General features: G+C 29.0%; 1 protein-coding gene across 1 annotated transcript in view; it reads right to left on the minus strand.

Annotated features, from left to right (window-relative positions):
• The window catches only part of LOC111626339 (translation initiation factor IF-2, mitochondrial-like), a 37,670-nt gene extending 22,738 nt beyond the window's left edge, over window positions 1-14,932 (minus strand). The window contains exons 1-8 of the mRNA XM_023369668.1: window positions 14,844-14,932; window positions 11,472-11,661; window positions 11,264-11,360; window positions 11,052-11,114; window positions 7,468-7,588; window positions 7,229-7,389; window positions 5,225-5,401; window positions 3,355-3,404 (exon numbers count right to left, since the gene is read on the minus strand). Of these exons, the coding sequence (XP_023225436.1) occupies window positions 3,355-3,404; window positions 5,225-5,401; window positions 7,229-7,389; window positions 7,468-7,588; window positions 11,052-11,114; window positions 11,264-11,360; window positions 11,472-11,661; window positions 14,844-14,872 (888 nt within the window). The 5' untranslated portion in view covers window positions 14,873-14,932. The remainder of the gene's footprint in view (window positions 1-3,354; window positions 3,405-5,224; window positions 5,402-7,228; window positions 7,390-7,467; window positions 7,589-11,051; window positions 11,115-11,263; window positions 11,361-11,471; window positions 11,662-14,843) is intronic.
• Window positions 14,933-21,928: the final 6,996 nt, after the last annotated feature.

The raw sequence follows: 21,928 nt of genomic DNA on the forward strand, positions 1-21,928 counted from the left end.
AATATATTTTACGTAGTAATAAAAATATAACTTGACATAAGCATTTATAAATAATTTATATTCAAATTACATCATTTCTATGACCAAGGGCGGCGTAAGGCATGGACGACGTGGCCACCGCCTATGCCTCGCAGTCCGAAGGGCCTCGCGCCTCGAATGTTTATGCATTACTTAAAAGCCGTGAACGAGACGAAAAAATTTTACTCGTCATAAAACGATAAATAGTTTGTCAAATTTTTATTCATAAAAATGCAGTTTCAACTGCTTTTTATTTCATAAAGTCCGTCTTCTTGCGCCACCAGAGGGCCTTTTAAACAATAGGTAGTCTGTTAACGCTGGTCAGTAGTAGTCCGAATTCAATACGAACGTTTGTTTCTTGAAAATTTGATCACGATTTAAATACTGTACTGTATTTACTTTTAATATTACCGATATGTAATCGAAAAGAAAACGTGTTGTATTATCATTAAAAGACAAAGTATTTGTTTCGATTATCCGGATTTTTCCTTATCCGGACTACCTTCATCCCCAATTAGTCCGGATAATCGAGGTTCTACTGTATTGGATTAACAGGCATTTCTCTAAAATGGCTAATGACATATCTATCAAACAGAAAATACCACATATAGATAAATAATTCAATTTCAAAATCTTTTACACTTTTAAACAAAGGAATTCCTCAAGGCTCAATATTAGGACCTCTACTCATCATTATATATACAGATGACTTCTTTCAAACCTTGCCAGAAGACAATATAATTATGCATGCCAATGATATTGTAATAACATATTCAAATGAAAACTATTAGGCCATCTAATATGAGTTAAATAACATGTTAGTCAAGTTAATAAATTATGTGGAATCAAACAACATGAATATAAATATCAACAAAAACAAAATACCTGTTCTGTAAATAGAAACAAAAAAGTTAATCTCAAGCAGATGTACATAAAAATGAACAACACTGAAATAAAAAGAGTCGACAATATAAAGTACCTAAGAATTATAATAGGCAATAAATTAAGATGGAATTTGCAAATAAATGAACTGGCCAAAACCTTAGCAAGATTTACAGGAATAATCAAGAAAATACAAGGTTATTTGAATATCGCTCTGATGAAATGTTTATACGAAACTTTCATCAAAACCAAGATAAAATATGCAATCGTAACATGGAGTACTGTAACTGAATATTGCTTAAAGACTTCAAATCTCACAAAACTCTTTAATCAGAGCAATACATAATTTAGATTTGAAACAGTTACTGCATACTGTTATCAAGATAAAATAGAAAAGGTTAAGATTGCAATATATGAAACAAACATTATTAAATAGTTTTAAATTAATCAAACTCCAAAAAAAGGACTGTTTTCTTTGTGATATAATAATAAAGCAACGAAGACAAAATAGTTATAGTGGCAGAAGAATCAATGATTATCTACTCTCAGGTTCAAAATGTATAACAGGACAGACCGCGCCAATATACCAAATAATAAAACTGAATCATCTAAAAAGGAAAGTAAAGAAATGAATAACTATAAGAATTTCAAAAAATTATATTAAAAATAATTCTATCAGCCAAATATTCACATAACATTAAATGATTGTATATTCAATAATTTGTATTAAAAAAGGAGGAAATATCTACAATCTGCAGTTGTGTGATTGTTATACTGTAATCATTTTTAATATATAACTGTTTTTGTGTTTACTTCTTTTTGTTTTAAACTGTTTTATTAACATTTTCATTTTTGTGTTCATAGTAACTGTCTTTTAGATACTTGAAAAAGACCTATGGCCATAGTATCTTAGTAAATAAAAAAAATTAAATAAATAAAATATTTTTGAAGCTAACATCCTCTCTTAAGGAACTGAAAATTGTTATTGCTATATAATGAATTATAGAATTGTTTCCTTTCTTAGAAAAAAATCAGTTTGTGATTATTTGTCCTGATAATACCAATTAACAAAAAATTATATAATAGATTTTTTAAGTTTTATATAATTGAATAATAGTAATACAGTGGAACCTTGCTTAACGAGCATAATTCATTCCAGTCTCTTATTCATAATGCAAAACACTCATTAAGTGAAACAGTTTTTCCCATATAAATTAATGTAAAATATGATAATGCATTCAATGCCAAAAAAATACTCAAATATTTTATGTATAATGTTTATTCAAAGAAAATTATACAATATACATTGTTAAGAAGCATGAATCATCATCATCTTTTCTTCTAGCATTGAATGAACCAATCTGAAATGTGAATTTGATTTGCAGAAAACAAAAAAAATCACAGATAATATGTCTGATAAGCATGCCAAATTCTTCAGCTATCTAAAGGCTATAATTAAATATTAGAAATTAATTAATTTGACTAGAGGTAGGTAGTTATGCTGCCATCTCATATTAAATTAAATAATTATAAATAATTAATTTTTAATTTAATTATTAAATTTGCATAGCCCAAGAATTTCGCATATCGTTTGGCATGTTTATTATATAACAGGCAATAGTTGTTGATGTCTATACATAATATGTGTGAACACAAGTTTGGAAAAATGTTTGATCATGAGCAACACTAAGATGCTAGTGGAACGAGTGCTAAACACAGATTGATGGAGCATGTGCACAATCCGGGACTTCCCCTTTCCTGGTCACTCATTATGCAAAACATCGCTTGTTAAGCGAGTCATATTTTTACAATTTGTTTTGCTCATTAAGCAAGGTTTCACTGTACAGTTATAATTACATTACATTAAAAATTTAATTATTATTATTATAATATAACTTGTTAATAGATTAACATAAACCAGGGGTCGGCAACCTGTGGCTCGCAAGCCACATGCAGCTCTTTGAAGGATTATATGTGGCTCTCGATAAATGTACCCGAGTTCCCTTTTCGTTTTTGTGTTGTTATATTTTTAAAAATTATTATCGTTCCGTATGTGTTTCAAAATGTCTTTTAAATTACTAACAACAAATATGAAAGACTAAGTGCAACGTTGTAACAAATTTCANTTTTTTATCAAAAAACTTTATTTATGCGAGTACTATTTATTGTTGGCAAGAAAAAATTTTGTGGCTCTTTAAAAACTTTGAAATTTTGTAAATTGTAATTTTTGGCTCTTCCGACTCAAAAGGTTGCCGACCCCTGACATAAACTATTTATAATGAAAAACATTAGCATCTTTAAAATTAAAACAACTTTTAAAAACAATGTACAAATTTTCAATGATCTAGGTTTCAGTTTTTTTTTTCTTTTCTAATCTTCAAAATTATGAATTATCTTAAATTTATTTATTTTAGCTTATAAAACTTTATATTTAATAATAAAAATAGTACTTACAATATTAATATTTGGCTTATCTATCTTATTTATGGCTACAATTATAGGAACTGAAATGAAATACACAGTTTATAAATGCTTATACTATGGAATAATATAAAATGCATAAAATAAAATTATATATATATATATATAATTAGTGTGGTATTAGTGTATATATAGTGAGGTATTAGTGTATATATATATATGTATGTATGTATATATATATACACACTAATACCTCAAATAATTCAAGTCTAAGTGGTATAGATTCAGAATATATTTGTTATTACAAAAAAGAATTCAGCATAGTATCCCTGTATATTAATTGCATTTTATCAGTTTTATATAATTTATTAGAATTCATCTAATTATAATAATAGAGTTATGAAATTTTAGTTTTCGTTAATGCATTAATTAAAATAAAATTAAATGTTTTAAGTCATTTCACAAATCTATGTTTAAAATATTTGTGTGTGTGTGATTAGATTATTATTTAATATATCAGATATTAGATAAATAGCATCTAATTATTAATCAGGAACAATAATAAATAATTAGAAAAAAGAAATAATACTCTCTTCCCTGAACCTGTTACCGGCACGTTAGGCAATGGTAACAGGTTCAGAGAAGTGAGGATTTTACTCTGGTGCTGAAGTTCGAGTGAACTTTGTGAAGAAATAATATGTATTAAAAATGAAAAATGTATTAATTGAAAGAAAAAATATATAAAAACAGCATAATAAAATTTTCAAATAATTTATTAAATTTTTAAAATCAGTAACTTTTTCATGTTAAGTTTAATGTGATTTATACATAATTATACACAATGAATTGTTAAAGAAACAGACAGAATTTTATTCATAAACAACTTCTCTCAATTTTTAAGACAATGTATTTTTGCAAGAATTAACCTACAAGAAAAAAAGAAACAGATTTGGAGAAACTTCAAATAAACTAAAATACTATTTCAAAAGTTGAATTTTTATTAGTGAAAGTTTCAGGAATATTTCTAATTTTTCAATTTTTGAGAGAATAAATAAATAAATTTTTATATTTTAAATTGTTAATAAAATATAAACTCTAGTGTTTACAAACTGAGAAAATGCAAATCTCAGTGAAATTTAAGCCTAAGTTTATTGGTGACTTGATATGTTCTCTGATAAATTAAACTACCAATACTATTGTGTATTTTAATGGGACTATAACATTTTTTTCTATCTTAATTTCTTTCTTTCACTAATAAATAAATAAATAAATAAATTTATTTATTTATTCAAAAAATTTTTATATTTTAAATTGTTAATAAAATAAAACTCTAGTGTTTACAAACTGAGAAAATGCAAATCTCAGTGAAATTTAAGCCTAAGTTCATTGGTGACTTGATATGTTCTCTGATAAATTAAACTACCAATACTATTGTGTATTTTAATGGGACTGTAACATTTTTTTCTATCTTAATTTCTTTCTTTGCTTGCATACATGGCTTATATCTTTGGTATTTATTTTTTATTAATAATTTCAGTACTCAGTACATAAATTTAAAATTCATATATGTCATACTAATAAAGTTATATAAAATTATAGTATGATGTTTAATATATTTTATTTTGCTTCATTTGCCTAAAATGTCACTAATTTCTTTTTAAAAATAAAATAGTTTATTATTATTATTATTATAAATTCAGCAAAAGAAACTTATCCAAAAGTAACAGCACTTTTTGTTGTTTCAAAATTCTTAATAATATGAAGTGCTATCAACATTTTGTAATACACATCACGTAAATACTTTTGATATGACACTAAAAAGTACTTGCAATCTGTAGCGGTTCTATTGTAAAAAGAAATGAAAGCCATCAAAACTAAAAAAAAACAAATAGAATTCATTTACCTTGAGCTTCTTTTGCATATTTTATAGATTCAACTGTTTGTTCCATTACTCCATCATCAGCTGCTACTACCAAAACAACTATATCTGTTACATTTGCTCCTCTTGCTCTCATGGCTGAAAATGCTGCATGTCCTGGAGTGTCCAAAAATGTTATTTTTTCCTTATTTGGTAAGTTAACTGAAAATATGTTTTATTCAAATTATAATACCGTTGAATGAAAATTCATAATGGAGGAATAATTTTGGTTTTATATATAAGTTATATAAGCAAATTTCAGATTTTATTTTAATGATTTGTAGAATTTATATTTATTTTTTATATTAACAAAAAAAAATTGAAAATTTAAATATGTTAACCATATTGAAATTTATTTTTGATACAAATCATTATTTAAATAAACTCTGAGAACTAACACAAATCACATATTAATCACTTAAAAAAAAATCTTAATTATCATATTTAATAACAGTATAAAAGAAATTTATTAGTTGTCTGGAAGAGATGCTAAGGATGCTGTTGAATTAAGTTTTCATAAATCAAAAATAACATACTGATAGAGTTGTCATTTCTTTGCTTTTTGTTTTGCAAATTACATATATATATATATGTTAGGCTCAAAGACCAAAATTGCTTTGTCAGGAACTTTTTTAGTAAATTAGTTATTAGAAAACATTGACATATCGAGCACTGCAACAGATTTTCACAAATGATTACATGCTGAAAAGTAACCAAGTAACCTAGCCTAACCTAACCTAACCAGAATGCATTGTGGTCAAATATTACGAAAGTCACGACACAAATTTTGCTTTGTGGTTGTTTTGAATTAGCCACAATGTGTTTTGGTTGTTTTTTTTTGCTCAATGAGCAATTTCAGTCTTTGAGCCTAACATATATAGAAATCTTCAATTGTTCAATTTCAATGTACTACTGATTTTCATTTTTTCATTCCTTCTGCTCTATGGGCTAAACTAGTGTTTCTCAACCTCTAACGAATCGTCGACCCCTTCAACATAGAATTTCTCCCTTTAATAAAACCGTTACGCAATATCGCCCCCTTCACTTCAGAATTCCAATGCCGAGGGCCATGGCTAACATCAAATTCGTACTGCATTGAATAGACTAGTGACTAGTATAATGTTATTTGTTTAATTATTGTACAATATAATGAATAAAATATCTAATTATTCTTATTATAATGTTTTACTATATTGCCCAGAAAATTGTTTTTTGCCCCCCAAAATATAAATTGTTACTAATCGCCCCCTCAATATAGAACTGGGAAAAACGCCCATATGGGGGCGATATCGCCCCCATATGGGCGTTTTTCCCAGTGTTGAAAATCTGTCAAGGGTTTAGCCCAGTATTGAGAAACACTGGGCTAAACCCTTGACAGGGGCATAAAAAAATATCCAGTATGGATTCAACCAAATCCACAATTGGGGTAACGGCCGAATTCGTGGCTGAATTTTTCATGGTCAGGCTGACTATGAAAAAATTCTTCAGGCTTTTGATCTAAACTTGAAGCACTCTGGGTTAGAGCAACAGGCTAATGTCTACATTCTTGGTAAAGCCATCAATGCATTATTGTTGATATATATTTTACATTTTTGGATAATTTTCAAAGCAATTTGAAATTAATAAAAGTAACATAAAAATATATTGGAATATATAAAAATATGCATTTATATACAGTTAATACAATTTTTTCTGTACACAACAATGAAATAACTGTCAAAACAGCAATAACAATATATATCAGTCATATACTTTTGTGAACTGTCATGTATTATATGTTATATAATTTAGGGCAATATAATTTAAATTGTCATATATTGTTATATGATAAACTTTGATAACTTATTTTAATAAATAAGAAAAAACGTAAAAATAAATAAATTATAATTTTAAGTTTTTATCATTGCTATTTCTATCACAATATAATGACTATCAAATATTTTTTAATGCAATAACAATAAATTTTTATAAAATAATATTGCATTTTACCTGTAAAAGCTCCTATATGTTGCGTTATGCCACCAAATTCTTGTTCTACTACAGAAGTATGTCGTAATGTATCCAAAAGTGTGGTTTTTCCATGATCAACATGACCCATAATAGTAACAACTGGCGTTCGTTTTACAAGATTTGCTGGTTCAGGAGGAGGTCTATTAAAGTAAATTATTTTAGATAAATTATAAAAAGTTATTTAAATAACAATGAAATAAGAATAAATTAAATCAGACCTTCTTGAAGCATCTTTAAATTCATTAGTCCTTGAAGCATAAATGACAGGTGAACCAATTATTTTACATCGAAAACCAAGAATTTTTGCAAGTTTTTTAATAATACTTAAGTCATCAAGAACTAAAGAAAAATAGAACAAACATATTTTTAGTTATATTTACATTTACAGAAAATAATTTCTTAATTATACAATAATTTTGCAATGAATAAATATCATTTAAAAACTGATTTGCTCTATTTGTTAAAAATGTTTGATGTATAGAATTAAGGACAAGTTATAAAACTTCAATAAATTGCAGAATCTTGAAAGTTAATACCAGATTCTGTTAATCTGGTATCAGATTTCAAGATTCTGCAATTTGATAGTAATTTGAATCATCTCAGATTCAAATTAGATTTAAATTTAAATAATTTAAAAAATATTGAATCACAGAATTTTTATACATTAATATTTAATAAAAATTTAATTTCATTATCAAATAAAACTGATGCTAATATTAGAACTATTTATTATTTGACTAATTATGCTGTGCAATTCAGAAAAAATTTTCACAAAATAGTTTCTATAACAGTTTTATAATTGATTTTTAATTAATTATTTTCATTTCGAAGAGAGTTCAATTTTATACATAAAGAATTGTGTTAGTTGGATTTATCACAATATCAAACTTTATTGATAAAGAATACTAGCTTATATTATTATTTGCTATATTTTCACATTTATCAAGACAAAATATTAAGTTTTTTCTTTCATAAAGTAATCAAGAAATAAAGATGGAAGCAAGAAAATTGTGTGTGTGCATACACACACCTGGTATTTAGAATTCATGAATTATAGCATTTAGAAAGCTAAAATTATTTTATGTTCTAAAAATAACATATGATATAAATGATTAATCATAAGATTAAATGTGAAGTGTTTTATATAATAGACGTTCAATTTTGTAAAATTAACCAGGATGGTAATTTTCATATTAATTAAAATTGAAGATAAAGTCTGTTAAACAGTAACTTTTTTACTTATTTCCATGTTCCAGAATACATTCCATGACAACCTGATCGTCCCATTTAGGCTAATTGGTTCCATAAACTCAGAAATTCCCTTAAAGAATGAAAAAATATACATTAGAACTCCAATTATATGAGTCTGGATTAATTGAAGGTACATTATCTGAGGCAAGTCTCTAAGTGAATACACTACTTTTCTTATACTGTAAGTCATAAAAGAAAAGTTTAAATGATAAGATATATTGCAAAATTGTTGTTTCTGTTACTTTATATCATTTAATTTCAATATGACACAAGCTTATTCATATTAAAATGTAACTACAATACTACAGAAATTATTCTTAAAACTACTGTATCTATTAGCTATATGATGTAAAAGTTGTTCTTTTATAAAATTAAATTCATCTATATATATAATCTAATTATTCTTAATATAATGTTTTACTATATTGCCCAGAAAATTGTTTTTTGCCCCCCAAAATATAAATTGTTACTAATCGCCCCCTCAATATAGAACTGGGAAAAACGCCCATATGGGGGCGATATCGCCCCCATATGGGCATTTTTCCATGTTGAGGGGGTGAAAAACAATTTTCTGGGTGATATAGTAAAATATTATATTAAGAATAATTAGATACTTTATTCGTTATATCATACAATAATTAAACAAATAACATTAGTCACTACAGTAGTCTATTCAATGCAGTACAAATTTGGTGTTAGCCTTGGCCCTCGACATCGGAATTTTGAAGTGAAGGGGGCGATACGTAACAGTTTTATTGAAGGGGGTGACGATTCGTTAGAGGTTGAGAAACACTGGCCTAAATACTTTAGGCTTAACTAGTTTGTCGTAGACTGAACTGATTTAGAATTATTATTTAAGTCAGGCCTGGCCAACCCAAATTGTTTCGCAGGCCACTTTTATCACGTGTAACATTACAATGGGCCACAATTTAGGCAAACATGCTTTTAAAAAAGTAAAACAAACACAAAATGAATAAGATTTCATTGTTATACCAAGAGTTTGTACTCGCACTTNAGTGTGTGGGCTAGATTTGGAGAATCCATGCATCTCGCATGGACAACTGTGTGTGGCCAGATCACGCATCGGAAAACCTTCTGATTTATTCGTGTACGCACCAGACGAAAAAACAAAAAATATTGTGTATCCACGAGCACGCCAATAAATAAATAGAACTGAAATGACACTTTGAAATGTTTTCCCGATGAAAATGAATAATAATAATAATAATGTAATAATAATAATAAGTTACAATAAAAATGATAAAATGTAAATTGAATTTTATTATAACGAGTTTGCTTGAATTTTGTTTCTTCTGAGATCGCAGCAATGCCCAAAAGGGTAAGCTAGTTAAGTTATAAAAAGAAACTTAAAACTGAGACCATTGTTTATATTTGTAATTTTTAATCCAAAATGGTTGTGGCTGTCAGTTTTATTCAAATTTTTGGTTATCCAAGGTAATATCAGTCCACAATACCGCAGATAATCATGGTTCTACAATATATCCAATTAATTGGAGTGGAAACAAACAGACTAAAAATTTTTTAATTAGATATATATTTTTTAATGTTTTAAGAACACTTTTTAAATTTTTGGTAACCAAGTATCCTAATAGGAAAGGTTAATCATCATGGAATGTATTCTGGAACATGGAAGTGAATAAAAACATGACTGTTTTGACAGACTTTGTCTTCAAATTTAATTAATTAACAGAAGTTTGTTAATCTGGCACCCATGAGACTAGGATAGTGCTGGACTGTTTTTGAGTTTTTGCAAAGTTCAATAAGTTTCATACAATCTGAACATTATAGACATTGCTGTATATTTTGTACTAGTGCATGCTACTGTATGCACTGATACAAAACAGCAATTCACATGCTGTTTAATCAGTCTGAAGATCATACAGCGCATGACTATATTGTGTTATGATTGATTAAAAACTGCAAAATGTGTTAATGAACACATTATTTCATAAGATCAACATTTACAATGATTCATTTGTATATAAAGTAAAATTTATTTTTCAAACATGTACTGTATACATATGACTGTCAAAAGTTACACTTACTCAGAGTATGAAAAAGCTGTTTTTTAGGTGCTCGCATGTTGTTGTGAGTCCCTCACAACAACCTGCGAGAAAAAAAAAACATCAGTCAGGCATGTTACTGAACATAAAACATGTGTTCAGAAACAAGACAATGTAGATTACTTTTAGTTTACTGAATTACACTGCATAAGAGTTTCTACCTAAAGTTTTAATACATCATATGTCCAAACAAATTCAGATCTGTGGAATACTAGCAAGCCAGATTATTATTGAACAATTCTGGATTATCAATTGCTGTTTAAAGAGTACTGTATTACTGAACATTCTGGATTATTGGATGCCAGTTAATGAACTTCTACTGTGTATCTGGATTAATTATTTACTAAATTATACAAGCAAAATATAAATATTGAACTCTTGAATAAGGTATATGTGCGATTTTTGGAAGCATTTAAATATTTATTACCTAATAAATTAATCATGATATAAAGAAAAGAAATTAATACCTGCATTATCTTCTGAATAATTTTCACAATCCTCAACAAATAACATTGCTTCATATACATCATCTGAAATATAATTTATTAAAGTTAAATTAAAAATATCAGTATTAATATTCATTAATTGTGCATTAACAAGTTCTTTCATTTGATTTTATTAAAACAAACAGATATATCATTCTTAATTTCAACAGTATAACAACAAAAATATCTCTTACCAATACTTCTATTTGCTTGTTTAGCTAAATGGGAAACAGTCATATTTTTCCAAACTTCAATGACTTCCTCTTTCTTTTTTGTTTTTGGAACATATTTCTATAATAGAGTGCATAGTTTGAAATTAATTAATACAAAAATTAATTATAGTTTAAAATAGATTTATATAACATTTTTATTTATAAAATAAGTATTTTTTTAATACAATACCTGAAATTTTTTACTTAGGTATGTTGATGTATGTACCAATCTTTTATTATATTTACATAAATTACAAATTGATTTTTGACGAACATCACAATTTCTATAACTTTGATAATTGGAGTATAATAATCTCCCGTTCAGTTTATAGAGAAATTCATGTTTTCCAAACACCGACACAGATTTTGCATGAAATTTCCTAAAATAGAAAGAACAATATTCATTCATTGATTTCTAACATCTATAAAAATTTAATATATTAATTTGTTACAGCAGAAAATTTATAAGCCTTAAAGCAGAATTTAAATTTCAGCTGTATTATTTTTTCTGTTCCATTAACAATGTGTAACTTTTTGCTTTATTACTTTTATGCTGGGCTCTCCATTTAGCATGATTTTGAAGCAATTCAATTGCTTTTGTCACAGCTCACGCATATTAAAATCACCTTTAAGTACTTTGGCAACAGAGTACTGGGACAACATATATTTTTGTGTGGTGATTCTGTCACAGCCAATCAGTATGCAATGTCCATAATTCCAAGAATACACTATCATCCTTAGCAATAGAGTGTGTGGTGTGGAAATTTTGAAAAGATGCAAAAAATAGTAAATATTACATTAAAAAAATTAAATTGAAAAATATAAAAAAGTTCATTTTAAATTGAAAGCTTTGCCACCATTTAAAAAAAAATTCCTGTAATTCATTGCAAATCACCTCCATTTTGGGCATACTGTGTAGTTACGTAGGGCAGCAATTACATTGCTCTACAAATTATCAGGTGATGATAATGCAATCATGCAAGTGGAGAGCCAGCATTATTACTCGAACACTACACTTTATTATTATTCTTAGTATTAAATTTAATGAAGAACAAATCATAAATACAAAAAATACTTTATGCTGCAATTTTATTAATATAATTATTGTCCAAGTTTAACTGAAACATAAAATAAAGATAAAAAAACATTTAAAATTACATATTTAGAAAAACAGAAAAACAGGAAAAACATATTTTCTTTTATCCTATTAATTGTATATTTATTTCTGTATATGGCCAGGAACACACGTGTAAAATTCGGCATAAAATCTAGCATAAAACAGAAAGTGTAAAAAATTTTCTGAAATTTTGGCTGAAACATAACTGAAAAAAGAGTAGAGCATGTCTCTACTTTTTACGCCAAAATTCCTCCAATAAAGAGAAGTCTTTTTTGTGACATCAAATCAGACATGTGGTTTTTATTCTAACAATGGCGGCAATGACGGTTAACCCTACAATTGTGACGATTTTAAAAAACGAAAAATAAATGAAATACAGGAGTTTATTTAATCCATTTGACTATATCAGTGTCATGTATAAAGACACTGTATTTAAACAACGTTTATGGATGGCTATAGGTGCTAAATTTCAAACAACAGGTAGATCTAGTAGAATCAATATATAGGCCTAGTATTTAGATCACACGTTCTTTATTTCAATTTGGTATACAAGTCTATTAATTTAAATTTTCTATATTATAGCAGAGGAAACAGAGAAAAAAATGGAAGATACAAAGGGATAGATATATGAGAGAAAAAAAATTAATAAAATGTAGCACTGTCAGTGGCAGTGGCGTTTCCTATTCGGCCAGAATTTTTACGTATGTGTATTCTGGCATAAAAGCATAAAGTTTGACCCATATTTATTTAAATTAAAAGGCTCTTTTTTTCTTTTGTATATATATTTATATGTCATTGAAATATACATTACATGAATTATGTGCAAAACACATAGTTGTCTATTTGCCCTAACTTACATTACTTGTTAGAGTTAAATTCTTCAGCACAGTAAGATGTCAGCTCTGAGAGAAACAAATTAAATTCTGGGTCCATACAGATAATTCGAATTACATGCCACTTCTCATTCCTCATTTATGTCAGCTGACCCTATTCACATTTTTCACCAGATGCTCACCCTCTGATGTTTAAAAACAAAATTATTCTATCTGGGTCATTTGATTCATTCTTGTGTATTATCAGCAGTAAAGATGAATAGCGATAGAAAAAGCAAAGCTTTCTGTTGCATTCCAAATTGCAATTTAAAAGACTTACGGGATATAAGTTTTCCTGATTTAAAGCCTGATATAAGTTTTCGTCTATTCCCACAAGAAAAACAGATGATTATTCAGAAATCTGTCAGTTATATTTATGAGCTGCTGTGAATTGCAAAAGAGTGGATTACAGGTATACCTTGCCTTACGTCGGTAATTGGTTCCAGGAGAACGACGTAAGTTGAAAAACGACGTAAGTCAAATTTACTTGTCTCCGAATCTACTTGTCACTAGGCTAAACCGTAAATCACCATTCCCGGTTCTGTATTTTATTTATTAATGCATTTTTAATAATATATGGTTAATAAAAATCTATTTTAAGCTTACAGACAAATAAATTTTAGTTTTTAATATAGTACAGAAAAAAAGTAATCTAAATTTACGAATGCATGTACTGTAAATACATACTTGTATATATTTTAATATGATTTTATGTGCTTTAAACGTTTTTCTTGTGATATTACGACTTCAATATTTGTGGCGGACAGACAAAGTCGAATAAAACAACTTAAACTTGATTTTTATTTTTCCATATACTTTTTTGACAAATGACGTATAATCAAGAACGACGTAACTCGAAACAACGTAAGTCGAGGTATGCCTGTAGACTGTTAAGAATTAGCAGTTTCCCGATTGTACAGCTTTACACAAACAAGTTACGCTGTCAATTTTAAAACATATTTTCTTAAAGTTTAAAATGCCAGTAATTTTGTGTGGGACACAGGGTTAGATTTAAGCATTTTGAAGCCCTAAGCTGAACGCTGTAAGGCCCCTTACCAACCCTTCACAATTTTACAAGTCAATCATAAAAAGAAAATAATTAAATCAGACTGTGTCTCTGATTTAATACAGATATTGGAAGAAAAAAACGTGAGGTTTCACTAGTCTTATGTTTTATAACTGAATTTAATTAAATATTTTACCCATTCTAAATCTTTTTATAAATTGGTTTTATCGATTTTTTTAAAAAAGACCTTATGTTAATTCTTAGAAAAAAAATTAATGAAATACTACACAAAATAAAAAGCAATGTATTTTTTGTTGGTTTGTAAAAAAAAATATTTATTACAAAATTTGACTTCATTTTTTACCAAAACGCGAATTACGAATCTGGCCTTCAGCGGCAAGCGAAACTGACAAGCGTGTTCATGAAATAGCTCATAGTACGATGGGCGCCACTGAAGTACTATCTCAATTATTTATTTATAAATGTTCTGAATTCATCCATAACCAAGAAAAACTTACTTATAAACATAAAAGCATCTCTTACAAAAATATTATAAAATAAAATTACCTAAACAATCGAAAAAGAATCATGTCCATCTCAAATTCAACACTATTAAATGGAGGCAGCCATTTTACGTCGACAAAACACTCTCTAGCGGCAACTAAATTTTTGAAACTAATTTAGAAATTTCTTTTTTGGTTAGCTACAAAAAAATCTAGCGACGAGTTGCGTAACTTTTCTGGTTGTTATGAAATTTTATTATAAAAAATTTGTATATTATTAATTATTATAAATGGCAAAATGCTTTATTTTAAGAGTAGGAACGTGTTTCATAAAAAAGTTGTAAATGTTTATAACCAACGGTTATAAACATTTTATAACCGTTGCACGGTTACTAGATAATATCGTTGAGGAATTGTTATTGTTCTCATCCAACCAGCTACAATATGCTGCATAGATTGTGGCCGAATGACCGAGCGGTCAAAATGGTAGCCTATTGCTCTGGGGACCCGGGATTGAATCCAGACGGGTCGAAAAATTCCCAGGAATTATTTTGGGTGGTCCATCTGGATATGTCGGGCCCCGTCGTTCACCACCCGGCCCCCCATTATAGGCCTGGCCGAACCAATAATGGGCTTGCTAAAAGAGGCCCTCTTAGTGCCTACAAGGCGGAAAGAGCTGAAAAAATAGGCTACATGGAGTGGGTGTGGCCACAGCCTACAGAATAAACAGCCCAGCCATTCGCTCTTATCTGGTGTGTCGCGTATGGCGGCAATTTATAGATTTTCCTCACAGAAACAAGCGTCTAGCCCCCTAGCGAGCATTAATTCTAAATTATACCGCTACGGCGAACAGCGCCAATGTCGAGAACTGGATTTGTGTCAGTTTCGGGTCATAGTTACAAATTACCAATGCTTTATTCGTAATTTCTGTTGGTTAAAAATGAACCTGGGGGCTAAAAACAGAAGCTATGGAAGCGATATATGACGGTATGTTTATACCGATTATGACCTATACAGCATCGGCCTGGAGTGGAAAGGCCAACAATACCATTTAAAAAAAGTGCCTTCAGCAGGCACAAAAGTTGACGAAATTCTTTAGAACTACTTCTACCGAGACGCTAATGGTTCTAGCAGGCAAGGCGCCTATAGAACTATTGATTGAGGAAAGGGCCAAGAGTATTGCCTAAAGAAAAATGAGGAAAATAACATGATAGATCTACCTATAGATCTAAGTAATTTTGAACGAGACGTTCCAGTCAAGAATCTGCCACATCCAGCCAAGAGTGGTGGTGTTAATGTTAGTTTGTTAGGTTAAGTTAGTTAAGTGGCAACGCAACACTTTTGCGATCTGCCTAGGGGATGCCTTCCGAGAGGTCTTTTTAAAGAAAACTGGCCCCTATTTAGGCGTTACAGACGTACAGAACTCCACGTGGTCAGCCCGTCCGAGCGAGGCGCGAACCCACGACCGAACTCTCAATGTTCAGGATACGAAGACCGCTTGGACACTGGCAGGGGCGCCGCTAGCTGTTTGAACGCCCGTGTGCAATACCGATTATGCCGCCCCCTGTTTAACTACGATTACCTATGCTGAGCTTGCCAGAAAGGCTCTTTGCCGCCCCCTGGACGTGCCGCCCGCGTGCGGTGCACGCCTTGCACGCCCGCTTACGGCGGCCCTGGACACTGGTGGGCTCAGGTGTTAATGTAATGGCTGATAACCCAATTAAGACGGATATATACACAGACGGCTCCAGGTCAGAATCTGGGACCGGGACTGATTATGCTGTTTACGAATGCAATGAAGAAATTCATAATGACAAGTTGACGTGAAGTCGTATTGCTCCAATTATCAGGCTGAGCTATTGCCATTGATAAGGCAGTGGAATGGTGCATAGAAAACCAAAGGAAAGAAGGAGCCTGTATTAATACGGACAGTGTTAATACGGACAGTCGGAGTGTTCTACAGGTCCTAACTGATAGGAGATCTACACATCAAGTGTTCAGGATACAGACTAAGTTAACACTTCCACGTTCACGGAAGTTGAAGAAGTTCCAATCACGTGACTTGCCTCAAGCTTTGTTTACTTTTAGATACGGTCAATAGATAACCATCTTGTTTTGCAGTCAGTAGGAATTTTTAGTGGGATTGAACCATCTTTGAGGGTTTGGTACAGATTGCTGTAGTTATGGTATCTCAGAAAAAATTTTTGAGAACCATTGTGTGTTTCTGCGACAAGGAACTCTTATTTTCTAGGTAAGCATTCAGAAGAGGTATGGGAAACAGCTATCTGCAGAGAATGACCTACATACCTTATTAAAATAAGGAAAGGAATGTTTTCTTTTAACCTTACATAAACACCACTATTAATGCCAGTCACTACATTTGCATTGTCAGTGCCAATGGCTATAAAGTTCTGTAAATATAATTTTTTTTCCATTAACATTTTTTAAATTGCCTCCACAATACTCTCAGAGTCACATTTATCTAATTCTATAAGTCCCAGATAGGTTCATACAACTTTATTTTCATTATTATTTTAATAGATTATGGATATACCAAGTAATTTCATTACAGTGATATCATTTGTTTCATCGAGCAACAAACTAAATTTACCATCACCTATATCATCTCTCAAACACTGTTCAAATGAGCACAAAGGATATTTTTTATAATGTTTGTACATTTTGTACGATGCATTCTCATATTTGAAACTGTCTTTCTGTCATTAATACTGGCCTTGCACATGTCAACTAAGTGATCAGTTTTTAATGGAACAATGGCAGCTCATGAACATAGCAATGGACCCCTTAAGTTTGGACGATTCCTTATTTTAGCTGCATATTAATTAAGGAAGTCAGAGGAGACTGAGTCTTAAAGGGCATTACCCTACCGTGTTTCTTTGATTCTGCATGAGTCTTTGTCTTGATATTTTGCTTTTAGATCGCACTTACAATACATACTTTAGTTTCATCTTCGGGAACCGCCATTACCCATTTCATTAATAATTTATCTTTTAACCACTCTTTACGAAACTTTTGTTTATATTGTTTCGGCATTTTACGAAACTTTTGTTTTATATTGTTTCGGCATTTTGTAATAATTCTGTTAAAATTAATTTTAAATTCAAATTAAGCAAACTTTTCAGTAATACATAAGCTGTTGTATTTTAATTATATTTAAGAATACATATGCTACAGGCAAATGTGGAAATCACAAATGTCTAATGTCCTTTCCACATCTGGATCGAAATATTCACTGATGTACACTAAAAATTAATGATTGGTCAGATTATGATTTCAATTATGGCATTGATCACAACTCACGAAAATTGAAGACTCATTAGTAGTGGAATAGCTGAATGACTATTAATGAGTCCTAATAAGTACTGTACGTGGTTAAGAGTTCAATTCTTTTTATACATTGAAGTTGACAAATTTAATATCTAAACTTTGAAAAATATCTAGAATTATCTAGACCAAAATAAAAATAATCTAGATTAACATCCATCATCTAAATGCACATTTTAAACATCTAGATCAAGCAAAAATAATCTAGATCTAGATGAAAAATATCTAGTTTGGCAACATTGCCAATAACGCGTGAAACAACCTACGTAGCAGACTCTAGTCACGTGGCGTAGCTGAATCTCTGTTTTACTTCGTAATAAAAAATAGCTTAATATTTAGTCAAAAATTTAAGTACTTATCTTTATAATATTTCTAAAAATTTAAAATAATTTCTTGTTATAATTTTAATACAGTATATATATATATATATACACAAATAGAGGGCGGTGGTGTTTTATATGATTGCCGCTAGGTGAAATAGGAGTAAGCGGTACTGCAATGTAAATGTGAAAATATACAAATGAAAAAATTTCAATACATAAAAATAATGCCAATATCACATCAATGAGTAAGTACAAGTAGTAAGAAAATGTCAGATTGCAATAATTGTACATTAATAATAATTTAAACGTGCAAAGTTAATAATGTGTTGACATTGAACATGTCATCAACTTTACAACTTTATGATATTCATTCATTACACCGTAATTAATTAGTTGTAATTTAATTTGAAGTTTTTTTCTTAAATTTTGATAAACGTATTTTCGTTTATAATCAGTTCCGAATAAATTATGCAAACATATTTATTATCTAGAAACGTCTGTTCTCCAACATATTGCATATTTTATAATTATACCTCTATGTTATCATTATGGACACAATACGTGTCAAAAACTCAAAAAATGCACTAATGTTAGTGCTTTATAATCTTATTACGTGTACGATTACAACAGAAGGTGAAAATTAATGTTGAAATGATTTATCACATTCCATTAATATAGTTAAATCAAAAGATTACTTTGGTATAGAATTTTATTTTAAATCATATTGGAGAGTTTTTAAATTGAATAAAATAAAAACAACTGTAGTAGAATATTCTGAAAATTAAAATATAAAAGCATATTTAACTTTCTAAATTGTTTGGCAAAGATGAAATTTTTTAATTTGTCTTATATTTTTGTCATATTGGTTACAGATGTAGTGAAGTTTTTACAAAAATAATATATTCTTTGATAAATTTATGTAAAGAAGTTTAAATAAGATACTATTAGAAGAGAACATTCAAATGTATTTTCTTCCATTTTTTATGAAATTTAAGCTTGCTTTATTATTATGAAATATATATAATGAAATTTTTTAAATATACACTTGTGAATTTAGTTTAAACAAGCCAAGTGTGCCAATTAGAACTAATAAACATTAACATATTTAGATTTATATTTTAATTATCCTTATATTATATTTAACAAATTCTTTATTTTATTTCGAGAATTAAAAGCATTCTTCGACCTAAAAGGTTGAGAATTAAAATTATCGAAAGTTTTATATGTTTGGTTTTTTGCATCTTATTGTATTATTAAACTGCATTCCCATTTTTGCAAATTTTAACATTTTTAGATGGAAATATCTACTATATCAGGTAGAATATTACTCTATTGAAATTTTATATTTATTAGATTCTCTCTAGAGAAAAGAATATAAACTCTGTATTTATTTGCTTTTCTGCCTATTCATCATCCAGCTGGTTGGCCAGCAAGATGTTTCAAATTGATTGTCATATCATTCTACAGCTGTTTGTAAATACTGTAAGACCTGAACATGTGCAGACTTACCATATATGGTATCAGGTTCACTATTAAAAATCTAAAAAATAACAGAAAATATATAAAATACTTTCAACTGTGCACTAAATCCATGCCATTTTTAAGGTACATGAAATCTTGCAGTTTCTCATTGAGAGATCATTTCTGTAACCCATTTCTTTGTTTTGCATTAAACACAGACTTGCATCAATCTTTGTCTGAGGTTTTTACTTGTAATGCATTGTCTGTGTATATTATCAATGCTTCTCTTGTTTTCATTTATGATAATTACTTTACAAACATGGCTCCAAAATGCAAGGATATTGATGCTGGTATCTTTGATAAGCCAAAGAAATGCCATAAAGTGCATACTTTAGAGGAGAAAATTAAAATTTTTGATTTAGTTACAAAAGAAAACAATTTCTTCCAAAAATCCTGTAGTTTATGATTTATGGTAACATGCTATTATAATTAACTAGGTATCTTGATAGTTCGATCAATATTAATTTATTTATAATTAAAACTTTAAAAATTTTTTAAAAAGCAGACAAATTTATAAAACAAAACTTAATGAAATTACTGAAAAATTAAAATAAATTTAAATTTGATTATCTTTTCTGCAAAACAATACTGAAATAATTTCAATAATATGTTGCAAAAGAAAAAAAGAGTTGCAATTAAATAAAAAAATTCTAGTTAAGGGTTCAAAAATGGTAAAATTAAATAAATAGTAATAAATTAATAACTATTAAAAATAATTATAAAACTAAATAAATTAAACCTAAAAATTAAAAATAATAATTAAATTTAAAAATAATAACATAATTAAAACTCTGGCCTTTACACCAAAACCAAATTAAAAATAAAATCAGTTGAAAATTAAAACATTTTTAAAAACAGTTTAAAAGTTGTTTTGAAATTTTCAAAATGTAAATCAAATTAATTTTTAAATTTACATTATTTGTATGTAGTGGTGACAGAACATTTTGCTTTTGATATATTCTTTATACAGATAAAAATTCTGAAAAATATTAAAAATTAAAACTAAATCTGTATTCTGTACATAATCAAAAGTTATTAACCAGTTTAAAAGTTAGTTTGGTGTAATAAATATATGTTTCTCAGCAATAAGGTGTGTTGGATGTATCTAACAAAAGTTATTATTCAAAAATCAAACTTAAAGAATAATTGTGGAAGCAAACAAATAGCTGTCTCTTTAATTCAAAGTCTGAATCAAAAGTGAAGTCTTTTTGTCTCCTATTCCTACACAAATACCATTCCCATCTTAACCCTTTCCATGAAATCATGCTAGGGGAAGTTAATGGGTTGTTTTGAGTGAAGGATTTTAGGCCCCACCTGCAGCTTGATATGACCTACTTACATGCTTATTTATAGGGTGAACATAGGCTGTATATTATTCTGTTAAACATTCATATAAATTGAAAGATATTATCTAGGTAAGTGTTATATTTTTGGTGTCAGCATGTGGCGAGGGGCAAGACGTGTAGGTATATGAGATAGGTAACCGCACGGTGCAGTCATATGGTTGGCGAGATACGTAGTGCATGTGTCCGAACTTGTATATTATATAGATGTCAAAATTCCCTCGTGGGGGGAGAGGGACAAAATTAAGGCTTACCATGAAGAACTTGGCTTCTATTATACTATTTTAGATATGGTTTTTTTCTTTTTTGATTGAATTTTAATAGGGTAAGTCAAGAGAATGTACACTACAAAGGAATTTTTCGAAATTCCCTCCCGCGGGGAGTGTTATACATTTATAATAGATACATTTTGAGCTACAGCAACGCATAGCCAGATATAGCTAGTTTTTAATACATGAAGTGTGAGGGTGCTGTTCTTAATTTAATTGTCTGTATATATAAATGAGGATGTTTATTTGTTCGCTATACACTCTTAGGCCATTCAACCAATTGCTGCGAAATTTGGCAGTTATGTTTCACATACTTCTAACTTGGATAATGTCATACATTCCACCCCT

This window comes from Centruroides sculpturatus, unplaced genomic scaffold, assembly GCF_000671375.1.
Source record: "Centruroides sculpturatus isolate CEXI.00-Female unplaced genomic scaffold, Cexi_2.0 scaffold26, whole genome shotgun sequence".
Classification (NCBI taxonomy): domain Eukaryota; kingdom Metazoa; phylum Arthropoda; class Arachnida; order Scorpiones; family Buthidae; genus Centruroides; species Centruroides sculpturatus.